This window comes from Anabrus simplex, chromosome 6 (genome assembly GCF_040414725.1).
Source record: "Anabrus simplex isolate iqAnaSimp1 chromosome 6, ASM4041472v1, whole genome shotgun sequence".
Classification (NCBI taxonomy): Eukaryota; Metazoa; Arthropoda; class Insecta; order Orthoptera; family Tettigoniidae; genus Anabrus; species Anabrus simplex.
The window spans coordinates 289,969,562-289,984,982 of NC_090270.1; the positions used below are offsets into that span (position 1 = coordinate 289,969,562).

A 15,421-nucleotide genomic window follows, 5' to 3' on the forward strand; every position below is an offset into this window, starting at 1 on the left:
GGCCGATACATTAATTTTTCGAAGTGTCCGACCCATTCCATTCTCTCCCTCTGATTAGTGTTCAAAACCGTAATCACCAGCATCACCTAAAACCGTTAACAGTAGTTACTGGGACGTAAAACAATAATCTTATTTATTAATAATCACCACCACCGCTTCTTTCTAAACTTACCCCCATCTATTGGAGGCAATGCTTACTATACATGCAGTCTAGTTTTACAGTCGGATACCCTTTAAAATGCAAACACCTAGTCCGAGTCCGGCTCTATGTCTAAATGGTTAGCGTGCTGACTTTTGGTCACAGGGGTCCCGGGTTCGATTCCCGGCACGGTCGGAAATTTTAACCATAATTGGTTGATTTCGCTGGCACGGGGGCTGGGTGTATATGTCGCCTTCATCGTCATTTCATCCTCATAACCACGCACAGGTCGCCTGCGGGCGTCAAATCAAAAGACCTGCATTTGGCGAGCCGAACTTGTCCTCGGACACTCCAGGCACTGAAAGCCGTACGCCATTTCATTTTACCTAGTCCGAAACTCAAGGGAATTAACCATATGAAGTCGAAATGTCTATCCTGGCCAGAATCGAATCTGTGACCCTCTGAACCGCCAGCAAACAAGCCAGACAATAATGCAAAAAATTATCAAGACATCATGATGCACTAGAAAATACTTGTTGATGACAAGAATTTTCCTAGCTTTTCCAAACCACCAAACCATCTTTTTTATTCATGCCCTTTTAAAGAATAACTGTTGTGGTGCCTGGTTTAAAATCCGCGCGCCGCGCTGACTCGTTCTGGAACATCCCTAGCTGAGCAGACGAGTGAAGGCGCTTCCAGAGAATGAGCGGCCTGTCGGTAAACGTCACAGCTCAAGTTGTGCATTCCAGGGCAGCATCGAGCTAAGGAAGACGTCAGTGGATGCAAAGTGGATCTCGGTATACGGTCCGACTGCTCTGCACTCTGACCGGTCAACCGAGCAGCGGAGGAATGGCCATGGCTCCACAGTGTCTCTACACCTCTGTAATTGGGAGACGGCGAGGGGCTGGTCCCCACCGTCAGCTGTCCTGAGAATGATTTCCCGTAATTTTCCATTTTCAGTTCCTAGTATATGCCACGGCTGCCAACCCCGTCACCTTCTCCAAACAACTCTTTCGCCGTATCAAATCTCATTGAACCTTCAAGTACAGAATGAAAACTTGCTTATTACTAGGCTAGTAGTGCCAAGGACGACTCAGACGGTCTGATCTTGGGATGACTGAATGCTATTTTGCTTTACGACGTACCGACACAGATAGGTCTTATGGCGAAGATGGGACAGGAAAGGCCTAGGAATGGGAAGGAAGCGGCCGTGGCCTTAATTAAGGTACAGCCCCAGCATTTGACTGGTGTGAAAATGGGAAAGCACGGAAAAACCATCTTCAGGGCTCCCGACAGTGGGATTCGAACCCACAATCTCCCGGATGCGAGCTCATAGCTGCGCGCCCCTAACCGCACGGCCAACTCGCCCGGTATGAGTAAATGACAGTGATAGGTGTTCGTCTACACTCTACAAACCTTTGAGGAACTTTATCGCTTCAACAGTCGACCTTGTACTCACTAAGCTCAGCAGTGACAGTCAGGCATTGCCAGATGGGTACGACCTAGTGTTCTATTGCGGCCTTACATTAAGATGTGCCCGTCATAGTCAGTCAGCGAACACGAGACACCCCAGGGGTGCTCAGTTCGGTGGCTGTAGGCTTATAAAATAAATGAATGTGGCAGGATTTATCATAGGGTTCATCAAATAAGCACGTTCCAAGTATAGAACAATATGACACTTTTATTTAATTAAATGCAGTATTGGCCATCCTGAAATCTATGATTATGATCATGATCATTACGTTATGGAATTTAATATGGCTCTTGATGTAACAAACCTAGGCACAAACAAATGGGGTGGTACACGGCAGTTGTTTCCCTGACATTCTAACAGAGTATTTACATTGTAAAAAAATTTTTTTCTCGTCTTTAAAGTTATTAAGTTATTGGTTTAAAGTTGAATTAAAAATTTACATTCGGAAAAATGAGGTCTGGGCCAAGCCTTCATCGACAATCTGGAAAAAATGCAGTAATTGTAAGAACGATTATAATAAAGAAATATCCAAGATTCAAAAAGTTAACACTCATAGCAAAAAATAAAATTTACAGTCGTTATCTAACAATAAAATGAAAAGTTGAATTTGCCTTGGTTTTCTCTAAGTTAATCCGAGACGTCGGATATACCTGTTCACGTCGTCTCACATCTCCTTTCGTGAGAATTTATACTGAACGTTAAGTATTTGACCAATAATTAAACAAAATAAAACGCCTCCTGGGCTTGCAAACGTAAATAAATGGGGATAATACCATCCATGTGGAAATCCTGTCCACTATCAATCGATAATATCAGTGTCACATATTTCAGAACAAAACACATAAAAAATAATCCTCTAAATACTAACAAATAACTACTTCTACAGCTAACTACGGAAATTGTCAAGAAGACTGAGTACCAAGAAGAAAATATCTACACTATGTACATGTCGACGAGTGTCGATCAACCGTTTTACTCTCCTGTTAACAAATTTATTGATTTACAGCAAGATTGAGTTATCACATGAGAGTAAAAACTGCACCAACGAATGAGCTGGTATAGTCACGAATCAGACATTATTTAGATATTTCGTCGAAGACCTGTTCTTTAGACCTAAGGTCTTCTCGAACATTCATCTGTACCTTGAGATTGAAATTACTGGATTACTTGAGAAAATTTGGGATATTCCCACGAATTAAAAAGTACATCAATTAACATGGACTGTCATTTTCTTCATCTGAAGACACTAATATTAGGCTACACTGCATTTATCGCGAATAATCCATTAACATGTGAAAAGCTCAGTTTCACGAAGATTTGTGCCAATTATTCCCTATACTCTACACGTACAGTGTACCACAATGACGACCCTAACTTGTCGCATCTTAATCTCAAATATGTGTAGCCATGACATATCAGGACCTACCAACGTCCTACAAATACATAATATCCACTTAAAAGTGTCTCGATGATTAATTACCCCAACTAATTATCAAATGTTCCCAATGCACATGTTCACATTAAATTCGTACGTAGAATTCGGACTCAATATCCCGATGACACGTTGTCTCAGACACGAGGTACAAGTAGAAGTTCCATTACAAGGAAAATATAGAAAATATGGACGAAATATCCTACCATTAAATCTATCAGACATAAATTAATTCATATTCGTGACGAAATTTACTCAATAAGCAAAGATGGTGTCGATAACACATGGATAACTCTATCAGAACCCTCACTGTCAAATTCATGGCCACATGGTCATTAAATAATCACATGTGTCAGTTTTACGACGTATTCGAGCAAATAAACAACCATAAAAAGTGTCAAAATAGCTTACTAAGAAGAAAGAAAGAATAGAACAAAACTACATAGAACAGATATAAATGAGACGTAATCGACTTAACTTATAGAGAAATCTTCATGTCTGGAAGTCTGGGTTCTCAATCAGCCATGCCAGGATGAAAGAATCTGCATCCCGACGCCGCCAACGATGGTCAAAGGTTTAGAACTTCATGGTGAAGCACTGGTAATCCATGATGTGAGATTCCGTCCTCTTCTGGAAATATTCACGTCCACGTCTTCCGCGTCCACTCGTAAGAAAGCTGAAACTTACACAAAATGCTTTAGAGTAGGCTCCAAACACACACGTAACTGTATTTTAGAAATGACACGTACTTAAGGGATTAATATCTGCACGTTCGACGTCTGATCACAGCACTGTCCTAAATTATATCCAATTTTCAGAGGTGTAGGGCACAGGAGTGAAGCCAGTATTCACGATGTTCCACGCTGAGCGACTGAAGGTGATAGTCCAAGACACGCCAGAGGGTGTGTGAGAGCGAGTATTCGTATCACATGACTTAAATATCATGTCTGGTGCACATGCACGGAAGTAAAGTCAATTTAGGGGCTAAATTCTTTTACTGTACGAATCTACAACTTCATCACCATTTTAGCCACAAGGTCGTGTAAATTATTCAAAATTTCAGTTTTTAATTTATATCCTCAAAATGTGCTATTTTTTTATCCAGTTTATTTTACTATAGTCCTTGAGCCTTCCGTAATTATGCACGTCGCCGCCAAAGATATTACAAATATTTCATTCATATCGTTCCACGCAATTACAGGTGACACGCGCTGGCCTCCTTCTTTCACTCGCCAACCTTCATTTTTTTATTTTTATTCCGTTAGCCAGTCGGCCGCTCTCTGCACAAAAAAACTCGTTCTCGCCCTCATCCAAGGTCGCGCGCACCCCATCTCGCCGACAAGCGAACACAAGCCGCACCAACACCTGTTCACTCTGTGGCCTCACGGTCACAAATGGACATCCACTTACACTTACAAGGCATTAGTTTTCAACGTAAATACAGTGTACTCAGTAATTTTATTCAACAGTTGAACCTATACATTTTAATACTTCGCGTTTTTCTTTTCGCACTGTGTGAAGTAATGTGCACCTGTGTTTATGCTAAGTTAATTTTTGCACTGAATGTTATTGAGACAACTATCAGAAACTTTTGTTGTACTACATGGTGTACCAACAGACTTAAGTTCTAATATTGCTAGTAAGTTAGGCATGTTGTACAATCTAAAATCCTTCCATTTGGACACAATAACGATTCATTTAGAGCTGGTATTTAACTCCCACATTACCGTTGAAATCTCCTTCCGTCACAATTACAGTATTCACAAAAGAGCTGTGGAATGGTATAGAAGTGATATACTGCATCTAGAACGTCTGCATGAAATTGTTGTTCTCCTGTATGAAGCTAAATTTATCAAGCCTCAACAGTTCCTCGGGGAAAAATAACTGGTACTTAGCTTAGTTTTAAGATACTCTTCATGTGCTGTATATCAGGAGAATGGTCTGATATCAAGCGCCTGACTCAGCATCACAACGGTAATAGAAGACATTCAGAATTATAAACGTACTTAACGCACGAACGACTTTGTTAAACGTTTAGTGTGAGGTGGAGTCTAACGACAATGAATTCTCATTTCCTACTCCTAATGAAGTTGAATTTGTTATTGCGATGTGCGTAAAGTATATTTCAAAAGTAGGAGTTGGTGTTCATTCTCATGGTTACAAATTATTTTCGAGTACATTCGCAGTCTTTAGCCACAACGTGTAATTTAGAAGTGAATATTAGTATCTTCAAAAGTTTAAAATTCAGTACTACTGTGGCTTTTTATCCCGTCCTCTCATATTACATTAAGCCCGTCTGTTGGCTATGCTCATTAAGGCATGAATTGCATACTATCTGACACCATGGGTAACTGGTTCGAATCCGATACGTGTAAAATATTTTCACCGTCAGAATGCCGGTCGGCAGACAAGGGGGGATGGGAGTATTAATAAATAAATAAATAAATAAATAAATAAATAAATAAGTCACCACTAATCTGCATTTAGGGTAGTCGTTCAGGTGGCAGATTCTCTATTTTTGTTGTATATCTACGTTTTTAACAAATAATTGCAAAGAATTTGGAAATGTATTGAACATACCCCTTGGTAAATTATTCCAGTCCCTAACTCCTCTTTCTATAAATGAATATTTGCCCCAGTATGTCCTCTTGAACTCCAACTTTAATTTCATATTGTGGTCTTTTCTACTTTCAAAAACACGATTCAAACTTAATCGTCTACTCATGTCATTCCACGTTATCTCTCCAATGATTGCTGGGAACATATCACTTAGTCCAGCAGCTCGTCTCCTTTCTCCCAAGTCTTCCCAGCCTAAAATTTGCAGAATTTTTGTAACGATACTATTTTGCCGATAATCACCCAGAACAAAGTGAGCTTCTTTCTCTGGATTTTTTCCAGTTGTCGAATCAAGTAATCCTGCATAACTACATATATCCTATATGATATCCATATTCAGTAGCTTGTGTACCTACCTCCTGAACTGAATTCCAAAGCTCTCTACATTTTTCATATGGTATGTAACGCTGTTGACGGTAATTAGTTCATCAGATGGAGACGTTAAGCCTTGGTGTTATTTGAGAAGAGTAGGGTATGTGCCAACACCGGGTTTCACTCTCTCCGTACCTCATTATTATCATAAACATTTCACATCCACACGCGCGGCTCACCCATGAGCGTCTAAGCAAAAGAGTGAGACCTGCACCAGGTGAGCAGAACATATGCCCGGACCCTGCTAGGCATTAAAATCCGTAATATACACTAATAAATTTTAAATTACACCAGAATAACTAAATCATAATAACATCTACATTAATAACATGAAGTAACAGTCATACATATGTTTTTCATTATGGATTGCTGTACATTTCAGCATGTGACTTGAAGGCTTCTAAACGCTTTAACGACCGACAACTGTGTTGTCTGCGGTAAAAACTAACAATAATACACTAAAATTCAGGTGTATGTTCACATGTTTGTGACATAGATAGATTAGAAATCTGTCTCGAACTGAGGAAAAATATAAATAATACACCTGTTTATATGAATTAATTACATACAAAGGTCTATTTATTGTCTGATCACTCCTGTGACCTCCGGTTAGCAACAAGCTTTATGGTATTTTAATCTCCTAATTATCTCGCTTTTCAGTTATTAAAAATACATGCTGACCATCGTGTCCTAGATCCTTCCTTTTCTTCTGCTTCTCTCAATCTTCATGTCCAAATCCATTATTATTCTAAGTTACCTAGACTCGTCGTTTACACATCGTAAATAAATCTCGAAACTTATTTAATTCATCGGGTCAGAAACATAACATTTATTTTAAAATGGCACCTAAGCCAAGGCTCAGAACGGTTCAGTACAATTAACAATTGGCAACAGAGATAAAATTTAAGAATATCAGTTTCTAGGACTAAAATATAAAATACTGTACAATGAATGTAATATTAAAACATTATAGTGATAGAAACTAAATATGAGCAACAGTAATATAATATACCAAAACAGATTATATAGGCTAGACATTTTGTCCTTTTGATAATCAACAAGCTTGGTTTCAAAGATTGGCAAGTTAGTAGCTTCTCGAATATGCTCAGGCAGCCTATTGAAAAACTCAACAGAGTAAAGCCACAAAGAAATAGTTCCATGCTATTAGACATTGATGATTTACAGTGAATTTTGGCAGATCCTGTTATACTGTATGAATGTATATCACTTGCATAGTGTGTTGGAATGAGCTTGAAGCTATTACAATACAATGAAATACGTCCAAAGATTGGTCCTACGAACATATTATCATTTCTATAAACAAGGTAATATCATATCACTACGGCCAACCTCACATAAATAAACTGTAAATGTAGTGTGGCCAGTATCTTGCCAGTTCGCACGCTGCCTGGGTGGAATCAATGAGGTTCCGAGGAGAACATGCAATTGGGCACAACTTGCAAACAAGGAGATTATTTATGGTCTGCTCTTCACCGCATTCGGATCGTGTGAAACGCAGGCGAATCCCCACTTTCTCTTGTCAGTCTGTGATCTGCCAATTGCAGTGCGCAGCGTGTTGAGTACCTTATATCTTAACCAACTTTTCTCGAGATCTGTAGGGGGACTTTCAGAAGGAAGACTGCCATCAATTCTGCGATGTAGCTGTAACTCAAACGCCATAAATTTACTCGAAATTTTGAAGGTGGTTCAATGAGGCTTTCTGTTTAATGAAGGAAGCTTTTTCCTGACTTCTATTCTAGTGAGACCTAGTGTTTACAGTGCACTTTGTCCTCCTGTTTGGGCTAGAGTAATTCTGTTACTTTCTTTGATCAGTTTCAGTCTTATCCTTGGCTTTCACAACATCAAAGTGACTGAGGTATGAGCCATGCTAGTAATGCCATTCCTTATGTAGCTTGTCCGTTATAAATGGTGTGAAAATGTCCCTCATAGGGTCTGTTGATACATGCATTTTAGTGGGATTGGCAGACTGATATGTAACGGCAACATCTGTCTCGGCGAAGAAAGCAACAGGAAATTACTTAAATCCTTATTTCTCTGGTATGCCTCTTAATTTTCCGTGGTTTCCCATTTACACACGAGGTAAAGGATGGGACTGTACCTAAATTAAGGCCACGGCCACTTCTTTCCCACTCCTTGCCCTATCCTGTCCATTCGTTGCCATGAGATATATCTGTGTCCGTGCGACGTAAAGCAACTTGTAAACAAATTTAAAGTGTAATTGAATTATTTCGTTATGCATTACATTTCAGACCATGTAATTTAATAATTTGATAATACCACTAAAAATAACTGAGTTAATTCTTAATTCAATTAGCCGGCGCCTTGGTGTAGACGTAGCGTGCCTGCCTCTTACCCGGAGGCCCCGGGTTCGATTCACGGTCAGGCAAGTGATTTTTACCTGGATCTGAGGGCTGGATCGAGGTCTACTGAGTCTACGTGATTACCGTCGAGGAGCTATCTGACGGTGAGTTGGAGGCCCCGGTCTACAAATCCAAGTATAACGCGCTAGAGGAATCGTGCCGATCACAAGACACCTTGTAACATGTAGGTCTTCGGGCTGAGCAGCTTTCGTTTGGAAGGCTATGGCCCTTCGGGGTTGTTAAACCATGGGATTTGGTTTGGTTTGGTTTGGTTTGGTTTGGTTTGGTTTGGTTTGGTTTGGTTTGGTTTGGTTTGATTTGCTTTGCTTTGGTTTGGTTTGGTTTGGTTTGGTTTGGTTTGGTTTGGTTTGGTTTGGTTTGGTTTGGTTTGATTTGGTTTGGTTTGGTTTGGTTTGGTTTGGTTTGGTTTGGTTTGGTTTGGTTTGGTTTGGTTTGGTTTGGTTTTGTTTTTTTTGTTTTGTTTTGTTTTGTTTTGTTTTGTTTTGTTTTGTTTTGTTTTGTTTTGTTTTGTTTTGGTTTGGTTTGGTTTGGTTTGTTTTGTTTTGTTTTGTTTTGTTTTGTTTTGTTTTGTTTTGTTTTGTTTTGTTTCGTTTTGTTTTGTTTCGTTTTGTTTTGTTTTGTTTTGTTTTGTTTTGTTTTGTTTTGTTTTGTTTTGTTTTGTTTTGTTTTGTTTTGTTTTGTTTTGTTTTGTTTTGTTTTGTTTTGTTTTGTTTTGTTTTGTTTTGTTTTGTTTTGTTTTGTTTTGTTTTGTTTTGTTTTGTTTTGTTTTGTTTTGTTTTGTTTTGTTTTGTTTTGTTTTGTTTTGTTTTGTTTTGTTTTGTTTTGTTTTGTTTTGTTTTGTTTTGTTTTGTTTTGTTTTGTTTTGTTTTGTTTTGTTTTGTTTTGTTTTGTTTTGTTTTGTTTTGTTTTGTTTTGTTTTGTTTTGTTTTGTTTTGTTTTGTTTTGTTTTGTTTTGTTTTGTTTTGTTTTGTTTTGTTTTGTTTTGTTTTGTTTTGTTTTGTTTTGTTTTGTTTTGTTTTGTTTTGTTTTGTTTTGTTTTGTTTTGTTTTGTTTTGTTTTGTTTTGTTTTGTTTTGTTTTGTTTTGTTTTGTTTTGTTTTGTTTTGTTTTGTTTTGTTTTGTTTTGTTTTGTTTTGTTTTGTTTTGTTTTGTTTTGTTTTGTTTTGTTTTGTTTTGTTTTGTTTTGTTTTGTTTTGTTTTGTTTTGTTTTGTTTTGGTTAAAGAAATTACACAGTTTGGATATTCTAATTACCTACTAATAGTTTATAAAGGTTTCCCAGCCCCTAAAAATATTTACCGAAAATTTGGCTATGTAACATAGCAGTGTTGCGTGAAATGTCCTGAATTGTCTAGAATACGATAGAACGTCTCGGATTACTCAAGAATGATCCAGAACGCTCGAAATAGACTAGAATGTTCAAGAACGCTTTAGAATAATCTAGAACGATCCGGAAAATTTTGGATGAGTCTAGAATGGTGAAGAACAGTTTTAAAATTCGTAGAATGTACGCAATAATTACTGAATTCTCTAGAATGTTCAGGAAAATTCTGGCATGGTCAGTGTAAGTATAATGCAACATTTTGGAAATAATCTGGAATGTACAAAGTTGGCAGGCTCGAATATGTTCGAGAATGTTTAGGTCCTTTTTAAGGCACATATCAAGGTCTTATTCCAGTGTTTGTACTGCACAAATAATGAGAAGCGACACTTGAGAAATACGTTAACAAATGTGAGAGTTCTGAACGTTATGTAATGTCCAGCTCTGCTCTTTACGTTTCTGACGTCGAGTGTAGTGATGATTATGACTACAGTTTTGTAATGTTTATGGACAGTGGAAACGTATTTAATGGGAAAAGAATTATGGATTGTAGATGGATGGAATTAGTATTTCTGCAAGTCATTGTAGCAATCTGTCACCCAGAGTAGACATTATTTAAGAGTGGTTCCATTAGGATTTTAAACCATGATTTCCTTATTCCTCTTTTTCGTTCATGTTTCAGTGGATTATTCTTTCATTAGGAATAAATAAAACGTACTTTCATTTTTTGAAATATTTTCTGAGATACATATTCAGCACGTATTTACCCGATATGAAATATTTGGTTCAGAACTCTTTTCTTAGGGTGATGAAGGAGAAAGAGATTCATAGCATACAGGCACTGTGAAAGGGATGTTCAATAACATTTATTATATCCAATAAGTTCGTAAAATAATTGGGAGGCTGACAACTCCATGTAACCTAATAGCATCGTAAAGGAAAACTGGTTGCCGATTTATTGACGAGTTATTCCTTACCATAAACTGTTACTAAGTTACCAATACCATTACCTTTAACCATTACAGTGACTATAAATTATTGTTCATATTACCATTAATGTACATTACCTAATTCAGTTACGATTTTGACCCAAGTCTGCTATCCTTCAGCACAAATCCCTGACCAGGAGGACCACGATATGATCTGTACGAGCTGATCCTGACGCTCCACATACTACTCACATTTCCTTTTATGGGATAGACTTTGCTGGTAACGTTGGCAGAATGACTGACAACTAAAGCCTTTCCTGAGTTTTAATGGTTCAAACTGCTTGTCGTCAGTGATTTTCTCAAGACTCAGTAATCAACCGTTCACCATCCGCCCTTTTCGGGTATTGGGTTCTACACTATGCCCGTAATATTAAAAGAAGCGTTTTGACAGACAGGACTGGAGGGAGGAGCATTGTATGTGCCATTGCACGGTGTTGTCACATTCCTGCAGTTCTTTATCTTTCCTTTCGCTTCCGGCTCACATGTTCGTTCGTTTATACCGGTGTGTTATGTTGTACGTAACTCAGAAGTGAGAGGTTTGGCCACTCCAAGCAACATGAGCCGGCCAGCAGGCTCATATCCATGGTAACCACAGTAGATCCCCCATTGTAACCATACCCCCTACTCCTTTCTCCCGCCAATGCAAGCAATAAACTGACATCCCTCTAAAAACTTTCAGAATGCATCTTTCAATGTTACGACTATAGGATCTTCGAAGCATCTTGGTGTCAGAAGTTAAGAAGACACTAAAAACCTGCTGGACTTCAAGAAGAAACAGTCCCAGTGAAATAATCCGTGTTTTCGATTAGTACACTCAAGGAAACAATTGGTGCTCTCCCTTATTCTCACAACTATTTTTTTGCTATTGGTTTAACGTCGCACCGACACAGATAGGTCTTATGGCGACGATGGGATAGGAAAGGGCTAGCAGTGGGAAGGAATCGACCGTGGCCTTAAGTAAGATACAGCGCCAGCATTTGCCTGGTGTGAAAATGGGTAACCACGGAAAACCATCTTCAGGGCTGCCGACAGTGGGGTTCGAACGCACTATCTCCCGGATGCAAGCTCACAGTTGCTCACCCCTAACCGCACGGCCAAGTCGCCCGGTATTCTCAGAAATTATTCAAGAGTCTGATTTTTTATATAACACAGTGTAAATGAATAAACAAGACTGCACATGAATTTTATTAGCTTTGTACCCAGAGTTCTGGTGATAATATTTGTAATTTTGAGTATTTGTCATATCTAACCACACTCATGGTATTTACTTACCATTTTCCTTTCCTGCTTAAGATAATAGAATGATAATATTAAAAATGAAATTGGAATTGTTTTGTTTCAGAAATGTCTGACGACACTCGATCTCACATCATTAGGTGTGGGCTCGTGTGTCGGCACAGGCATGTACCTGGTGGCTGGTATGGTAGCCCACAAGTTCGCCGGACCTGGTGTCATCTTATCCTTCATCATAGCAGCTGTAGCGTCCATCTTCTCCGGTAAGATTTTAATACCTCCATTTCCTTATACTTATCTTGGAAGGAAAATGCCATACACACTAAATTTATTTATAGATATTTGAAAACGTATTACCGTATATTCTACTTTTATTTATGATTAAATATAATCTTCACGCATGAAACAACTGTATCTGTGTTAACCACATCCTCATATGCGGTCCTGACAATGCCCAACAACATTTCAGCATGATTTAACAAGCACCACAAGAACATCTCATTTTATTACTTTGATTGATGATGAAACAACATCTAACAGTTCTCCGTCAGCTAGTGGTTATTTACAGCGGTGTCCAATGGCTTGCATATGGTTAACACCACTCAATTGGATTTGGTGATGAACTACGGGATCAATATTTTCCAGTTCCCATTTACTATTGAATTATTAACGACTAGCAAATGTACCCGTGTTTCGCTACGGTATTCTACTTTGACTTTTAAAAAATCGGGAATGTCACCATTTATCTCAGTGACCCCGAAAACTGTGGATTTGACCATTTTTTCAATTATTTTTATACCTTGCCCCACCTGACTCCCCACTCCTAAGGGAGCTACGGGTGGCTTACCTCCACAGTGCTCGTCTCCGGATAGTATTTCATAAGTGTACCAAGTTTGGATGAAATTGCTCAAGTGGTGTAGGAGGAGATGTGTCATTTACACACATACATCCATTTTTATATATAGTAAGATTAGCAGTATTAAAACTAACAGTTCTGTGTATATAAATGAATACTTGAAATAGTCTCAATGATGAGCATACTCAAGATGTTAGAACCTAGTTTATTTTCAAATTTAATCATAATTTCATCCCAGTTTTTAATGTAAATTTGTATACTTGTTTCATTTGTTTTATGTCAATTGTGTGCATGTACATTTGTTTAGTTACTGGATGTTTTACATTAAAGCTTAAGATGGCCAGCTCGGGCCGAAACTAGTTCCTAATTAATGTAATTTAGAATATTACATATTATAGTATTGAAAGGTGGACCATTACTACATTAATTCAATAATTATATTGTACTGAAAAGTCAATACGGATCAGTACCATGAAATTTATAACTTATAACTGTTCCTGTTGCCACTGAAGTTATATTGTCCGCAAATTTTAAACAGGTAGGTGTTTAGAATTTATTCGGTCACCATACATATTTTATACAATGGACATTGTCGAATAAAATAAAACCATACATGTAAATACAAGCCTCGTAAAACGATACCATTTCAACGTACAGTATAACAAACTCATTAATTTCAAAATATTTCTGCACTGAGTAATAAGGAAGCGCGATTAACATTTTTTTTCATCTGAAAATAGCTGAATATATTAAATGACAGTTGCAACAGATAAAGATGAATATTAAACGCTTTTAACTGCACAATGAATTTGTTTGAACCTGCCATATGTAGCCTACATGGACATGGTAAGGTTACGTGGTTTTATAATGGTCAACATCAATTCTCAGTTTTTTTACCGTTTCTTCTAGATGCGTTTAAAAAGTATGTCATGTGTTCAGAACGGTCACTGGACAGTCTGAGAAGTTTTTTATAACACGTAATGTCTTTTTATTGAGAACTTCATCAACCTGGCTGCAGTGTCCGCACAGTAGAATTTTACATTGAAGATTACTGTAATATATGCATTTTAAAGATACATAGCAAAAACTTCATCTCTGAGTGGTCCCAAGGCATACACTACACTTGATAGTTTACTTTTAATGAAATCCATGGGAGCATCCCACGTTAGTTTGAAGGTAAATGCATTCCTAACAATTTATTACAAACTAGCAAATGTACCCGTGCTTCGCTACGGTATTCTACATTGTATTCGAATATCGAAGTAAATACTATATATGAAGTAAATAAGATTGTTTTAAAATTGCATGCCTCTTAGCGTTATCCGAGAAACAGCATGGGGAGGTCCCTATACGCTGTTTCCAATGTAAAGTGTTTATTACGGGTTTGTGATATAATAGCAGGCTCACTTGTCTACTGCCATTCACAATCGAGTTGGAAAGTTTACATTATAATTGCAGGCCCCATTGCCTACTGCGCGGTCACAATCGATTTAGGGAGTTTTCATTACAATGGCAGCCCCCTTTCCTACTTCCAGACAGATAACAGTTGATGAGTTTTTATTATAATGGCAGGCAACTACCCTACTATCAGTCGAAATTGAGTTGTGATGATGATGCTTGTTGTTTTAAGGGGCCTAACATCGAAGGTCATCGGCCCCAAATTGAGTTGAGCAGTTATCATTATAATGTCAGGCCACTTTTCCTACTGTCAGCCAGCGTACTGCCAGTCACACCAAGTTGGTGAGTTTCCATCAAAATAGCAGGCCACTATGTCTAATGCCAGTCACATATTAGATAAGGACATTTGTTTATTATGGCGGACACCCTTGTCTACTGCCAAACACAATCGGGTAGGGGAGTTTTAAACAAAACTGCATGCTCTCTTGCCTTCTGCAAGTCAGGTCGAGAAGTGAACTAATCATTACAATGGTAAGCCTTCCTTCCTAATGCCAGTTACACAGGAGTTGGAGAAGGACCCCATTCCTACTGCAATTCAAAGTCGGTGTGGGGAGTGCTGATTACAATAGCAGACACACCCTTTCTCGATCGCTACAAATCGACATCAGTGAATATATATAGATCAACATACAAAAGTATATGCGTGCTTACAATATTGCAGACCTTCATTTACAGATTAACTGTAGCAAAACGTATGTCATAACGACAAAGGATTATACCGCAAGACGCCGGATATAGTGGCCTAAATGGCTGGTCCTATGATATCTCATCTATTCTTGGGTCAAATTGAGTTAGAAACGTTGAAGAGGGTAAAGTTTTTGTAAGATTATCTCACATTGCATTACTTTTCGGATAATTATGTGACAGCTACTTACATAGCATTTGGCTCATATATGGCTACTGCGTGGGCAAATTTTTGTGAAGAGTTTGATGATTCTATATTTCCTATAAGTGATTGAAAGTATGAATTATGCATGTGAAAAGTCCAAATTTACTTAACATCGATTAATAGACAAAAATCACACGTAAAGGGATACAGATACGACAAAAAGTCATAAGACCAAGGTTGTAGATCATTCCAAATTGAACGGAGTTGTGCAATCCGTCATGTGAAAGGACTTCCCGAAGATCT

At 38.1% G+C, this 15,421-nt stretch overlaps 1 protein-coding gene across 1 annotated transcript in view; it reads left to right on the forward strand.

Annotated features, from left to right (window-relative positions):
- The window catches only part of LOC136875987 (solute carrier family 7 member 14), a 446,413-nt gene that overhangs the window by 107,578 nt on the left and 323,414 nt on the right, over nucleotides 1-15,421 (forward strand). The window contains exon 2 of the mRNA XM_067149601.2: nucleotides 12,085-12,238. Within this exon, the coding sequence (XP_067005702.2) occupies nucleotides 12,085-12,238 (154 nt within the window). The remainder of the gene's footprint in view (nucleotides 1-12,084; nucleotides 12,239-15,421) is intronic.